The following is a 15,345-nucleotide window of genomic DNA, read 5'->3' on the forward strand; positions in this document are numbered from 1 at the left end:
TATGTAGAGTAAAATAGTCTTCTGACGTCTTTTAATCTCTTAACCTTTAGATTAATAAAGAGTAAATATTGATATAAACCCATAAATTTAGAAAGAGCAGAGAAAGCACAGGCCTCTTTTTTTTTTTAATTGTGTATCTGCTTGCTTGTTTGTTTGTTTGTTTTTCCCCAAAGCCCCAGTAGATAGTTGTACGTCATAGTTGCACATCCTTCTAGTTGCTGTATGTGGGATGCGGCCTCAGCATGGCCGGAGAAGCGGTGCATCGGTGCACGCCCGGGATCTGACCCCGGTCCTCCAGTAGCGGAGCGCACGCACTTAACCACTAAGCCACGGGGCCGGCCCTGCTTGTTTGTTTTTTAATAATAGCTTTATTAAGATACAGTTAATATACTGTAAAATTCACCCATTTGTCCAACAATGGATGAATGGATAAACAAAATGTGGTATATCTGTACAATGGAATATTACTCAGCCATAAACAGGAATGAAGTACTGATACATGCTATAATATGGAGGGATCTTGTTGACTAGTAGAGTTTTCCATAGAGTCTGGAAACAAGTCCCTTAACAGATATATGATTTGAAAATATCTTCTCTTACTCTGTAGTCTTTTCCCTTTCTTATTGGTGAGCTTTGAAGCACCCAAGTTTTTAATTTTGATAATTTTAATTTATCTATTTTTTTCTTTTAGTTTCTTATATTTTTGGTGTTGTATCTAAGAAACCATTGCTAATTCAAGGTTATGAAGATTTATACCTATGTTTTCTTCTAAGATTTTTATAGTTTTAGGTCTTATATTAAGGGCTTTGATCCATTTTGAGTTAATTTTTGTGTGTGGTATGAGGAAGAAATTCAATTTTATTCTTTTGCATGTGAATACCCAGCTGTCCTAACACCGTTTATTAAAAAGTCTGTTCTTTCCCTGACTTGACTTGGCACACTTGGCAAAAATAATTTAACCATAAATGTAAGGGTTTATTTCTGGACTCGCAGTTCTATTCCATTGATCTATATATCTGTTCCTGTACCAGGACCACATTGTTTGGTTACAGTAGTTTTGTAGTAAGTTTTGAAATCAAGAAGTGTGAGTCTTCCAACTTTATTCTTTTTCAAGATTGTTTTGGCTATCTTGGGTCCCTTGCACTTCCATCTGAATTTTAGGCCCCATTAATTTTTGCACAAAAAGACAGCTGTGACTTTGATAGGGATTGTGTCAAATCTGTAGATCAATTTGGTGAGTATTGCCATTTAACAATATCATCTTCCAATCCATGAACATGGGATGTCTTTCCATTTATTTGGGTCATCTTTAATTTCTATCAATGGTGTTCTGTAGTTTTCAGTGTACAAATCTTAAACTTCTTTTTTTTTTTTTTTAAAGATTTTATTTATTTTTTTCTCCCCAAAGCCCCAGTAGATAGTTGTATGTCATAGCTGCACATCCTTTTAGTTGCTGTATGTGGGACTCGGCCTCAGGATGGACGGAGAAGTGGTGCCTCGGTGCGCGCCCGGGATCCGAACCCGGGCCACCAGCATCGGAGCGCGCGCACTTAACCACCAAGCCACAGGGCCGGCCCATCTTAAACTTCTTTCATTAAATTTATCCTAAGTATTTTATTCTTCTTGATGCTATTGTAAATGGAATTGCTTTCTTAATTTCGCTTTCTGTTTGTTGATTGCAAGTGTATAGAAACACAACTGATTTTTGTACATTGATCTTGTATCCTGCAGCGTTGCTGAATTTATTAGTTCTAACAATTTTTTTGTTGATTCCTTAGGATTTTAAAAATACAAGATCATATCATCCGTGAATAAAGACAGTTTTAATTCTTGCCTAATTGCCCTGGCTAGAACCTCCAGTACGATGTTGAATAGAAGTGGCACAAGTGACATCCTTGTCTTGTGTCTGATCTTAGGGGGAGAGCGTTCATTCTTTCACCATTAAGTATCGTGGTAGCTGTAGGTTTCTCATAGATGCCCTTTATTGAGTTGAGGAAGTGTCCTTTCATTCCTAGTTTGTTGAATGTTTTTTTTATGAAGAGGTGTTGGGTGTTGTCAAATGCTTTTACTGTGTCTATTGAGATCAGATGATTGTGTGGGTTTTCTCCTTTACTGGTGTATCTGTTTTGCTGTCTGTAGGAGTTGATTCCATCTTGTTTTACATTTGTTTTTTGTTATAGTTTCTTTAAAACTGTTGTGAGGAAGAGGGGGAGACATAAAATCTTTTGTATTATTTCTGGTAAGGAATGGGTATTGAATCTGTTTCTCAGTTCTTTACATCTCAGCATAACAGATAAAATCACTGTAGCTTCCAGGATGAATAGACTGCATGAGGTTTTTATTTTATTTAATCCATGTTGCTGTCATGGCCAGTTTACAGGTTAGTTAAGAGAAGCTGCCATCAAATCCAGCACCCAGCATAATGCTGTAGCCATGAATAGCTCCCACCAAGTATTAACTTGATACTGAAGAGCCTTAACTTCCTAAATAGCAGCAGAACCCTGTAAGATACGTATAACAAAAAGGCCCTTCCTGGTGTCCACCTTTCTGTCCCCTGGTTTCAAGGCACTTGCCTCTTGCTTTGAGACTGTGTTGCCCAAGGGGCCCTACTGAGTCATGAATTTTACTGACTTAAAGTGTCAGGGGGAAAAATATGGTTTAAATATGATGTTTAAAGGTTTTGGCCTTTTAAAAGAATAATAATAATGTTTTTCTCCTGAATAGATAGAATTTGAAAATAGAGTAAAGTAGAAAGAAGGAGAAGAGAATCACCCAAAATCCTACCAGAGACTGTTAATTTGTGTTGTTCGTCTTCCTAGAATTTTTCCCTTGCGTGTTTTCTTCATGACTTGGAGATCAGGCTGTATGTACAATTTTATGACCCGCTTTCCTCCCCTATAATGTTAAAAGTTAAGCGTTTTCCATGTTACAAGTTCTAGGTAAATGCCAACTTTAATGACTACACATGCTAGAACTTGGTGAACCATTACCCTGTTGATGGACATGCAGATGGTCTGTAATTTTTTGCTTTCACAAAAATACTGCTGTTAACAGCCTTTTTTTAGGGGCTGGAGTTGGAACGTGGTTTGCATCAATGTTTACATTTAAAAGCTAAGTGGTCTGTGTGCTCTCTGCAGACTAGGAATCGGGGGACATCTAGTGACTCTGGTTATTCACTTAAATTCTCTGTGCAGTAGTCTGTCATCTGTGAAGTTAACCAGACAAATTCCCTCACAAAAACAGCATTACCACAGAAATGGACCATAATAAAAATATTTCTAAGCCGGGGATAATGACCCACATTAACAGTGAGTTGTTGATTTCATTAGAAGGAAATCCACTTCTGTGAATAGCTCTCAATGAAGCCTTTTCCCTGGTCCTTGTCTGCATGGTGAGCCATAGCACAAATGCTCTGTTGTTCCCACAGCTGTGGCCCCTAGGGGAAATGAAAACTGTAACTTGTGACCTAGAAGGTATTTGGGGTTTTCTTTGCAAATATAAAGTAAAGTAAAGTGAAATTTGTCCAAATGAGGTAAGTCTTTCTTTGCTGTTTCAAATTAAGTAAATAGAAACCTAAATACATTATGAGAATTTCAAGGATTTCTTTATGTTTTATCATTTTGTGCTCTCTTAGAAGGGGCCTGGATACTTAAAGAAAGCCCCATAGTATAGCTCTGTTTCTTACCATGAAATTTCTAGTCGGAGAAAACAAATGGGATCCCCATTGCTCACCATGGTTGCTCCTAACCTGTACTCACAGATGGTCATATATGGCATGAAGTCCCCCCAGTCATTAGCGCTGAGGGAGCCAACTCAGAGTAACTGGCTTAATCCTTTCCCACCTCACTGCCATAAGCAGAGCAGGTCCAGAGTGGAAAGGACCTGAGGAAACTGCAGCTAAGAGCTGAGTTAATGAAGGACATGATGCCCCAGGTGAAGTTTCATTGTTCTCTTTGCTTTCATCCCATTCCTGTCCTGGGACTGCCATTCTGTTATATTCTCTGTCCCCTAGAGGGAAGTATCCTCCTGCTACTCGCAGGCTGGTTTGGACTCTCAGCAGAACCTGCCCAGGGCTGCCTGACCTCCTAGCTTTCCATAGTCTACCCACTTCAACTTTCTCCCAGCAAAACTCAGATTACTCATGTACTGGTGTTAGGAAAGCAATTTGATGAATTCACCTTACTACTCATGTTGAAATGAAAATACAGCCTTTTCAACTCTTTGCCTTATTGGTTTGCATGACATTTTACTCTCTTTCTCGCAGTCATTTCTTTTGGAGGTTAAAAAAAACTTTTTCCTTTCTGGTAATCTGATTAAAAAGGTAGTAACACCTGTATTCTTAGCTTCTGAGTTTCAGAATCAGTGGCAGGGCCGTCTCTCTTTGCTTCCCAGGAAACCCAAGGGAAATCCCATAGCATTGGTATTCTGGAACCTTCTTTCGGTTTGCCTGTTCCTAGATATTAGGAATTCGGATAAGGTAAATATTGGGCTCTTATGATCAGATTGACATAAAGCCATGTAATCCTTTCACCTAAAAGTGAGCCATAAAGAGGTTAAAAAAACCAAAAAGAATGCAGTCCCTAGCTCCTCTCTCTGCCTAAGGAGTGGATAGGAGCCACAGATTCCTTCCATGCGAGGCATACTTTTTAAAAAAAATTTAATAAGTCACTTATTTCTGCCTAGTAGTCAAATAGCACAATAATAATTATGCCTACGGTCAAATGCATCCAGCTAACTCTATGGTAAATATTATTAAATTCTGGCACTAAATTCTCTTTATGTGTTCAGTCTTTATACTTTTATGCTATACTGTATTTTGTTGCTCATATGTATACTTATTACCTTACAACTCAAAAACTTGGAGTACCTCTGCCTTGCAGTGCGTAGACAGTACTGTGAAGAATTAGCATGGTTTGGGTAGAAACATCTTCTGGCCTTTGGAAGAAGGAGAGGGGTCTTTTATAAAAGTAAACTGGTTATCGAGGGAGTGTTGTCAGGAAGGTGTGCAAGACAAATCCAGTCTAGGTAGTTTTTTAAAGGAACATCCATGCTGCCTCAGTTTCCCCTGGCAAATTAGAACTGTGTCTTCAGTGCTGTCATCATGCTTTATAGAAATGTTGTCATTGTTGGCATGTGTATCTCCTGACTGGATTTCAACCTCTTCACAGCAGGGCCCCTGTCCACAGCACCCAGCACAATGAGGCTGATCACTCCCTCAGACCAAAAGCGCTCCCTGATGTGGTCCTCATCCTGCTGATCTCCAAGCCACGCTGGCCTGGAAGTGAACCATGTGGAACCAGAAACAACCCAGGCTGTGCCAGGGTGGGAGGTGGGGGTGGCCTTCAAATGAGACTGTGGTGGTCATCAGAGAAGAGGTAAAGAAAAAGCCAGAAGCAAATGTACTTCTTTAGGAAGAATTCTGTTGGGGGTGTAATCTTCAGATGAAGCTCATCTGGATGTGCCCATAGCACATATCTCTCTGAATAGAAGAAAAGCAACCTTAAAGCACCTTCTATTTTGTGAATTTCCAGCCCTGTTCCAAGGAAAGGGAGCCACGTTTAGATGCATTAGAGCACTAAGAATAGAATTTAAACCAAGATGTGAAAGAGAATAATGAGGTGGCATGACTTTCTTCCAGGTCCTATATTTAATGCCTCCGTGCATTCGGACACACCATCGGTCATCCGGGGAGATCTGATCAAATTGTTTTGTATCGTCACTGTTGAAGGAGCAGCACTGGATCCAGGTACTTCTCTCCATCCTTTCTCCTTCCCCATATTGCTTTTTGTAAATGTTTCTTCTATCATCCCCACTATGTTACACAGATGTGGAAGTCAGGGATTGGATTGTCTGTTTATCCCCAAACTGCCTAGCTTAGTATTTGGTACTCAGTAGGTGTTTAATAACTACTTGTCGATGGCTGCATCTGTCTGTTAGACAATTTGGAAACACATCCAGACATTTGAATCTGTGTGGTCAAGGTGATCAGGGGGCCGCTTTGGGGGCTGATTCAAGCTGGTTTGAAACCCAGCGGCAGGTTCAGCTCCTTCACTTTTTGTCTTTCGTTTGTTCATTCAGATATTTATTGAGCTCCTTCTGTATACAAGTGCTCTTCTAGATGCTGAGAATAGAGGAGTGAACAAAACACTCCAAGTCTGTCCTCATGGAGCTTGCAACCTGGTGAAGGAGACAGGCAAGAAAGAAATTACCATATAATATGATAACTCAACGATTAACGCTGTGAAGTACAGAGCAAACGAGTAGCAAGTGACCAGGGGGTGTTATTGTAGTGTAAATTCTTAGGAGATCTTTGTAAATCTTTTCTTTGCAGAAAATATTGGCATTGCCAACAGATGCCTGAGCGTTGTGGGCCATCAGTCTTACACGTTTTCTACTTGGCCCCCTTAGTGACCAGTTGATGTCCCACTCGTGCTCTTAGGCCCTCACGGTTTGAAAGAACATTAAATGCAGTTAGGTGTCTCTGTTGCTGAACAGGACTGTACCCTCCTCTATCTTCTCCTAAAGAGCCCGTGAGGATCTGACTCACTGTCTGGGCGCTGCCCTTGTCTTCTCTGCATGCTTTGACCTTGGACATGTTTATACTGCCTGCCCCAACACAAGCAGAGCCACAGCCTCTCACAGGCCATTTTTGCACCTTGAATAGGCCAAATTGTACAGGGTTTACGAAGTTCTGTGCAGAGACCACCAGCCCTGTGGTCCAGGGTGGAAACTAGGAGCAGGTTTTCATTCCAGATTAAAGGGCAGGTTATAAGCAAGGTGAGGGTTCCTGTAGTGAAACCAGTGTGAATACCATGAGCAGCGGACAGGACAGAGCTGGTTTGAGGAGCAGAGGCCTGGATGGCCGCCACCCTCTGTCTAGCTCCTACAGGACCTCCAGTTGAAGGTTCAGGTGGCTACTAGTTTGGGTTGGCAAATATTTTCGGGAAAGGTCGCAGGTAGGAAGTATTTTTGGCTCTGTGGGCCAGATGCTCTCTGCAGCAGCTGCTCACCTCTGCTGCTGTGGTGTGAAAGCAGCCGGAGAGAGCAATGTAAACAAATGGGCACGCTGTGCTCCAGTGAAACTTCATGTACAAAAGCAGGTGGTGGGCTGGTTTGGCCTGCAGGCCATCGTTTGCTGACCCTTGGACTAGTTGATTGATACCAAAATTGGCTCCCTTAGGGAACTGAACATGGTTGAACTTGAGAGGTAGGAAAAAGAACAGTTTGTGGAAGATGTAAGAAAAAGAAAAGAAACCCATCCAAACCAACAGAGTGGTTAGCTGTGTTCATGGGGTGAGGAGTGGGGAACCTAGGTCTTGAACGAGCTGCCACGACCGTGCCTGAGGAGCAGAGGATTGAGGATGCGAAGTAGGATTCAGAAGTGAAGACAAAGGTGAAGGTAGAAGGGATTTGCCAGGGAAAGGGGAGAGAAAGCCTTTTCAAAAGTTGGAATAATGCGTTGCCCTTTTTACCCGTAAAGCTTCTTTACGGATATATACAAAAATAAATTGTTTAAATCCTCTTTCTCAGTAAATTAATGGGTCACCAATTGTGCCCTTAATATAAAAATCTTTTCCTCCAGTGTAATTGTAAAAGCTATAGGTAGCAGTTATCTTGCAGATCACAATTTTCCAGAACTTTATGCTCTGGGACTTTGTGGGTGGAAGATTGTGAATAATTAAACACAAGTTGTAATTTAATTTTTCCTCTTGCATCCTATGGGCTATGAAGGAATTCTCTTTTGGAAAGGACATGTTGCATAAGTGGGCCAAGTGCCAAGGCACTCCAGTGCCAAGGTAAGAGGAGGGCCGAGGGCACATCCTGGCCCTTCAGAGGCAGTGTCTTAAGTCAGGTTCCTTAGAAGCAAAGCCTGAGACAAGTGTGCAAGTGATTAATTGAGGAGGTGCTCTCAGGAGAAAGCCATGAAGGAGTCGAGATAGAGCAGGGAAAGAAGCCAGGCAAAGATGTGAATTCAAACAATTCTGATTCCCCATGGGAGCTCTGCAGCGTGGGTTGTACCACAGAGTATGACCTCCTTGAGTAAGCTACTGGGCTTTCATATCCTCCCATTGTCCACAGGCTGAATGGACACCCTTAGGAAACACTCTCACTCCCCACCTGGTGAAGGGTACACGTGTGAGAGCTTTAGCAGCCAACACCTGCAGCAGCTGGGGGCTCAGGGCACCAGCTGGTCTGGGCAGGGCACCAGGAGCCTCTGCTGCAGGCGGTAATGCCCTTCCTATTCACAGCATCTGTTTGTAGAGAGCATGTATGTTGAACTGTGGAGATAAGGATGTTCATGGCAGCCAACTTTTATGGAGCACGTACTGCATTCCGGGTGCTGTTCTAAGCATTTTATGAAGATAGCTAATTTAGCCATGGGTGCTAGTGTAGTTTCCTTTTACAGATGAGGAAACTAAGTCACAGTGAACTTAGGTGACTCACCCAGGTCACATGGCTAACAGGTGCTGGTGCTGGGAGTCTAGCTCAGGTAGCCTGGCCCTGCAGCCTGGCTCCCACATTAGAAGGCACAGTGGGACTGGCATTAGAGTCTGGGTACAAGTAACAGGGACACAGTTGTGACTTTTTGCCTTCAGTAACCACCCAGCACCTGCAGGTGACAACAGCACTGAGCTTGAGTTTTCACTGAATACATGAGTGTGCTCTGGTCCCCCATCTGCCCGGCCCTGTGAGGGTGTGAGGGCGTTTACGGCACTCCCTCTGCCCCCAGGGAGTTCGTCTTGGCGAGAGGTGACCTACATGCTGGGAACAATCAAATTTTATGCTCAAGTGCCACAGTGGGTTGATGGGGAGGAAAAGAAGATATTTTGAGCATCAGAGTGGAGAGCTGTCGTCGTGTCGGTAGAGTTGAGATTTGCCGGTGGCCCTTAACGTTTTTAAAGTGAATTGAAAAGGAATTATCATTTGGATGATTTTGTAGAAATTCTTGCTTTTAGTTTTGCTTACATTCTTTTTTAATATGTAAGCATCTGAATAGAATTTACTTGCCTAATAATGTGCTTTTTGAGGTTATTAGTCTATTTCCACTGAATGAACAAATGTTACTTTTTGTTTAACAAAAATTGTGTTATTTAACATTTATATAGAAAGCCTTTTCAAGTGAATTTAAAATAAAACAGCATTTGTGGTCTTCTGGTCCTTTCTTGCCTGCTGGATGAATCTCAGACCTGACACAGCTGGTATCGGTTGGTTACAGTCAAAGAAGAGGTCAAGGGCTTATGATGTGCTCTCTATTTTCACGTTCTATGAGAATTACCACTTGTGCCAAAGTCTTCTTTCTCTTATGCCCATATTAATTTATTTGAGGCTGTTAGAACCTTAATTTTTTAGAGTACTTTATGATTCAGAAGCATTACTCTCTGGGACTGTTGAACTGTTCAGTTTTCTCAGCTTGACATTTTTTTCCTCTTGTTTTGAACTTAAGCACTTCTGCAGGGGAAAAAAAGCCGCAGCAAACAGTAAAATCTAAACTGTTTACAACTCTCAATTTTGTACGATTCACTTTATGTACATTTTTTTTCTTACGACTTTAGTGTTCTTCTGGTCTTGGGTTCTTCTGCCTGAAATGTCAAAGGACCCTGCTTTCTTTGGGAGACACGGCATGCGATGTCACCACGTGCCAGCGTTGTGTCTCGTGTTCTCTGTAGGAGACAGTTTTGGGGTCTGACACTTCTTCCTGTGCTCTTTAGGCTGGGTAGTGGCAGTGGTGTGGTCAAGAGAATGAACTCTGGAGCTAGACTCCCTGGGTTAAGCCGCATGCTCTGCTTCCTCCTGGCCATGTGACCTTGAACAAGGTATTCCGTCCCACCGTAGGGTGGGGAGTATGACAGTACCTTCATCACAGGGTTGTTGTGAGGATTCAGTGAGACCTGAGGCATGTGGAGCAGTGCTGGCCCACAGTAAGTTGACGTGTGTTTTCCATACGTGGTATTTCTGCCCCTTGCACTGACCCCAGGGTTTTTGGTTTGGTAACCTTAGATGACATGGCCTTTGATGTGTCCTGGTTTGCGGTGCACTCCTTTGGCCTGGACAAGGCTCCGGTCCTTCTGTCTTCCCTGGATCGGAAGGGGATTGTGAACACGGCCCAGAGAGACTGGAAGAGCGACCTCAGCCTGGAGCGCGTGAGCGTGCTGGAATTCCTGCTGCAGGTGCATGGCTCCGAGGACCAGGACTTTGGCAACTACTACTGTTCCGTGACTCCGTGGGTGAAGTCACCAACAGGTTCCTGGCAGAGGGAGGCAGAGATCCACTCCAAACCCATCTTTATAACTGTGAAGATGGATGGTGAGAATGACACGCAAATAATTCTCAGCGTTGGGGGACTGTCTTCTCTCTGTGCTCTGCTGCAGCTGACAGAATGCCGTTTCCACCATTTGAGGAATGTGCCACAACACAACCTGCTTTCTCTCTAGACCTGGCCAGGGCCTGTACCCAGAAGGCGTGCAAGTAGCCCTTGCTGTTTCCCAGCTTTGGTATCATGTGCTGGAGGCACCATTGGGAAATTAGTTTTAAGACTTACTGGAAAGATTTTCGATGCTTTGTCTCTTCTATAATTCTATACAAACCTGCTTTACTGTGTCCTAGGGTTGGCATGGATTCTGCCAAGGCAGAGACAGAGAGCAGTGTGGAGGGCGAGTTCAGGTCTCCAGGCAAGGCTGTAAGTAGGTCCCTGCCACTCTTGCCCTCCTATTGGTTTTGCTTTTTGGAAAAGGGAGGCTCCTCCTGGTGTCACTAGCACGGAGAGGGTTCTTCACAGAACGCCAAGATGGAAGGGGGAGCTCCCGGCCTTGCTGGCCCACACTGACCACCACGGTCAGCCTAACTGTGTGGTCAGAGGGCCCCCTTTTCACCCCTCTATTCCCTGAGCATCTAGAGTGGGGGCAGTTGCTCTTTGGTTAACAAGAAATATGTCTTCTCTGCAAAAAAGCTTCAGAGTAAACATTAATTTAAAAGACTACATGGAGAGAATTACAGTCCAGGTGCCTCCGAGGAGTAGCAGGAGCCTTTGAGTGTGTTTCCCTCTTATGTCAAGTTGAGGTAGACTGGAATTGGAGCCCCAGCTCTTACACAGCTGACAGCCTTTCTGATCCTTCATTTCCTCTCCTGTAAAATGGGATAATAGTCTCTCATAGGGCTGTTGTGAAAATTAAGCCATATTAAATATTAGGCACCTACCACAGTGCCTGCATCCACCCAAGGAGTGTTGGTACCTATGGGGGCAGGGGACATGGGACTTAGGGGTGTGGGATCTAAACACTGTTGGTGCATTCCTGAGACTTGGCCATTTATACCGTTTTTGCATCTTCGAAATTCCTTGCTTGAAGTAACTCCATTTGAAAACGCAGATTTACCAAACAAGTAAGGGAGTGATTATTCACTTTGCTAGATAATTTACTATAGTGTTACTTAAAATAGCTCCCCTAGTACACTTCAGCTATTTGACGCATAGAATTGATTTATGCACGGTTTTTTTAAGGATGCATCTGCTGCTGAATGGCTGTGCCCTTATACTGACTTTTAAAAATCAATCTGCCAAAACCCTAAAAAGCAAGTTGACATTCAAAGATATCAAATGAAATCTTTTTTCTGTTTCCCCCCTCCCCAAGAACTGGGTGGGCAAACATTTGCTCATTTTTTGGACAGATATGGCTGAGCCGCTCCCGTCTCCAGTGCTGTGCTGGGTGCTGGATACCGGACGAATGAGATCCAGTCCCTCGGGGAGACCTTGTTGTGCTGGGGAGGGGAGGCGATGGTCTTCCCTCACATCACTAACCCGGCTTCCCTTTGATCTCTCCCGCCCAGTGCTGAATGCCTTCAAGTACCCGCTGCTGATCGGCATCGGCCTGTCCACTGTCATCGGGCTCCTGTCCTGCCTCATCGGGTACTGCAGCTCCCACTGGTGTTGTAAGAAGGAGGTCCAGGAGACGAGGCGCGAGCGCCGCCGGCTCATGTCCATGGAGATGGACTAGGCCGGGGCCCGGGAAAAGCAATGACAGAGGGACAGTCTAGGAGCAATTTGGGCAAGAAGAGGACAGTGATATTTTAACGTGAAGTGTGTTACACTAAAAACCAGTCCTCTCTAATCTCAGGTGGGATTTGGCGCTCTCTCTTTTCTGCATGTCAAGTTCCGAGCGCGGACATGTTTACCAGCACACAGCTCTTCCTCCCACGGCACTTTCTGATAGAACAATCGAGTGTGTGTTTTCCCAGCTGCGGCTTTTTAATGGTTAACCTTCGTCTAATTTTTTTCTCCTACTGGTTTATAGATCTCTGACTTGTGTGTGTTTATACCTTTTGTTTCCAGGGGTTGAGGTGAGGAAGGGGTGGTGGCATTCAGAGTTCTTTGTCTTGGTTGAGGACGTAACCGCCCACTTGAGAGCCGGCTTGCCTTCTGTGTTGGAGGCAGGACCCTCTACCCCGGCTTAGCGACAACACAGACCTCTGCCGAAGGCTAATTTGTGGCTTTTACTACCCTACCCCACCCCTATTTTCAGGGGTTTAGACGACATTTGAAATCTAAACTTGCAGTATGTAACTTCTTATTGAGCCCAAATGCATTTTTTTGGTTTCTTGCTTCTCTGCCCCCTTTCCATTTCTTTTGTAGTTGCTTTATGTGCGAGTGCTGAAATGGCGGCCCTGGAATCTAGAATTTGGCTCTCCACCAAGCACCTTATCTTGCCACCTTAGCCTTAAGAATGAATATGAAGAAAAATACACAGCCACGTCTGTCCAGGGCAGTGAGAAGGGCTGCAAGGAGCAGGAGGTTGGGGACAAGGAAAGGAACAGACACTTACTCTGGTAGTTCTGAGGCCGCTGTGCCTCAGAGGGCCCCAGGGAGAGCAGAGGAGGGGTCCTGGGAGTTAGAGTTCTGTAGCTTGTGCCAGGTGGGTCAGTGGTGCCAGGAGTGTGTCAGGCGGAGGAAGCCACCTCCATTCTCCTCTCCTGCCCTTGCAGGAGACAATGGCCTTGGCCACCAAGGGACTGCCAGGGGGGCCCATAGATAACCCACGTCCTTCACGGACTGCTTGAGCTCCTTAACATGAAGGTGACTTGCTGCTTGCAAGACTGACTGACTGCACGGAATCAGAAATTGCCTGGGAGAACCATGCATTTTCTATGACCTTGCAGTCCTTCAAGTCTTTTTAAGCTCCCCTGCAGAGGGTGAGTGAGAAAGGGTATACTTTGTGGCTTGTTTGCTTTCCTATTAGGAACACGAAGGAAACCCAGTGATTTATTGCCATGTGAACAGCCTACAAAGTAGATCTGAGAGCAGTCGGTTGTGCCCGATAGCCCATACCAGGAGTAGGACAGTGGGCCAACACAGATGTGTCACTCCCAGAAGTGTCTCGCCCCCTGTACAGCACTGGCCTTTTGGAAGCACCACAGTGGGGTTTGCTGAGGCTCGCTGGTGACTCGTGCCCTACATTGCAATCCTCTGTGCTTTTATCCTGGCTCTGAAGGATCTAACACTGCTCTGTCTTCCAAAGGGGAAACAAGATTCGTTTGTTTTGAGCAATAAAGTAATACAAAATGATGGCCATTCATGTGTGGCTCTTTGTCACAATGGGCCGGACAAGCTGTACTCCTCCCAGCTCACCATCCTCCCCTCCGCTTCCCTCGCTCTGCTGCCCACGATTCATTCTGCATTTATCCCTGAGTCGCCCCCAGGAGGCAGATTTCCACCAAGTTTTCCCTTTTTGTTCTGCTCACCGAGGGGACTACTCATGTGATAGAAACTCTTGATTCTGCACTAATGGTAGCAGCACAGATGAATCCCAGGCCTGGTGTCATGGCGGGAAGACGGGCAGCGGGATACCCCCCCAGAGCATGAGTGACTGGAGGAAGAGAAGGAGGTCTTGATAGCACTAGATTTGGGTATTTTCTACATGTCATTTCCTCACTGTGCTGTTTCACAGGTGGTGGGTCACAGGTGATTGTACAAAGGGGAATGAGAGAGAGGACACATGAACAGGTGCTGTGTCAGTGGCAGCCAGTGCCCTCTGAGCCCTCACAGTGTCACACTTACTAAAAGAAGACTCAGGACTCTTGCAGCACAGGCCCCTCCTGGTGGGAGGAAAGGGTACTCAGCTTTGGACGTGACCAGGTGGCCCCAGATGTATGTAAAACCATGGATGGGTGACACCAGACTCTCAGTAGTGGTAAAAGGTGACGTGTTCACACACTGTACCTTTTCCTTTCAAACTGCTGTTGCAGTTCAGGGCTGGAGATGTTAAGGCGTTGACCCCAGCCCCACCTCTGTCCGTTGGGCTGGCCGAACTGCAAGTCGTCTGGGGGCTGGTACAAGGGGGGAGAAACCCCAGGGTGTTGTACCAAGGCCTCGTTCCTTCCAGAGACGTAAACTCGCGTGGAATGTGTGTCCTTCTACAAGTGTGAGGTACACTCTTGTTGTACCAAACAGGGCTCCCCACAAAGTGCTTTTCCAGAAGAGGTTCCTGCCAGAAGCACTGGTGTGAATGGAAGAAGGACCTAGCCACGATTCACACGGATGAAATTGCACTTCTTAACAAAAAGAAACTTGATAAAAAGTTTGGGTTTTCTTCTAATCATAAAAATACCCCCAGAAAGAGCCTAAGCTATGTTCAGATAGAAGCCTCGAAATTACTTTAAATTGTTTACTTTATAATGTTTACATACACTTTTCACTTTTTAAAAAAAAATAAAAAATGCAAACTCTGACTTTTTAACAACTTTTCAGATTTTTCATGGGACGGTGGAACTCTGACTCACCAACTGGATTTAAATTCTAATTTAGAAATGTATTTATTGGTGTGTTTCCCCCTCCAGTCCACCTGGCTTTCCCTAACCTGGTAAAGGAGGCCCCTCCTGCCCAGACCCTTGTCTTTTTCCCCCGGAGGCTCTTGCTTCTTGCTTTGCAGACTGCCTGCAGCCATGATTTTGTCACTGACGTCTGTGAGCCAAAGACTGAGCCTTTTTGGCAGGAATAATAAGCAATACTACACAACTCGCTACTTTCAGAAAACATTTTTTTTAGCTTCACCGATGACAACAGAGGAAGAAGGGAACTGGGATTTGGGTAAGTTCTCCTCCGCTGTTTGACCAAATTCTCAGTGATAAATATTGTGTGCAGATCACTAGGAGAAAAAAGTTGACTTTCTTTCTTTTTTAGCGTGGCACATAAGGATCTGCCGAATTTTACGTAGACAAAGAAAGGGTCTTGTGTATTTTTGTCCATATCCAATGTTATATGAACTAATTGTATTGTTTTATACTGTGACCACAAATATTATGCAATGCACCATTTGTTTTTTATTTCATTAAAGGAAGTTTAATTTAAATTGTAGT

The 15,345-nt window shown here is 44.4% G+C and overlaps 1 protein-coding gene across 1 annotated transcript in view; it reads left to right on the forward strand.

Annotated features, from left to right (window-relative positions):
* PTGFRN (prostaglandin F2 receptor inhibitor) overlaps positions 1 to 15,341 on the forward strand; it is a 68,481-nt gene extending 53,140 nt beyond the window's left edge. Inside the window, exons 7-9 of the mRNA XM_058538901.1 lie at positions 5,639 to 5,746; positions 10,000 to 10,305; positions 11,824 to 15,341. Coding sequence (XP_058394884.1) covers positions 5,639 to 5,746; positions 10,000 to 10,305; positions 11,824 to 11,990 — 581 coding nt within the window. The 3' untranslated portion in view covers positions 11,991 to 15,341. The remainder of the gene's footprint in view (positions 1 to 5,638; positions 5,747 to 9,999; positions 10,306 to 11,823) is intronic.
* The last annotated feature ends 4 nt before the right edge of the window (positions 15,342 to 15,345 follow it).

Source organism: Diceros bicornis, chromosome 4 (genome assembly GCF_020826845.1).
Source record: "Diceros bicornis minor isolate mBicDic1 chromosome 4, mDicBic1.mat.cur, whole genome shotgun sequence".
NCBI lineage: Eukaryota > Metazoa > Chordata > Mammalia > Perissodactyla > Rhinocerotidae > Diceros > Diceros bicornis.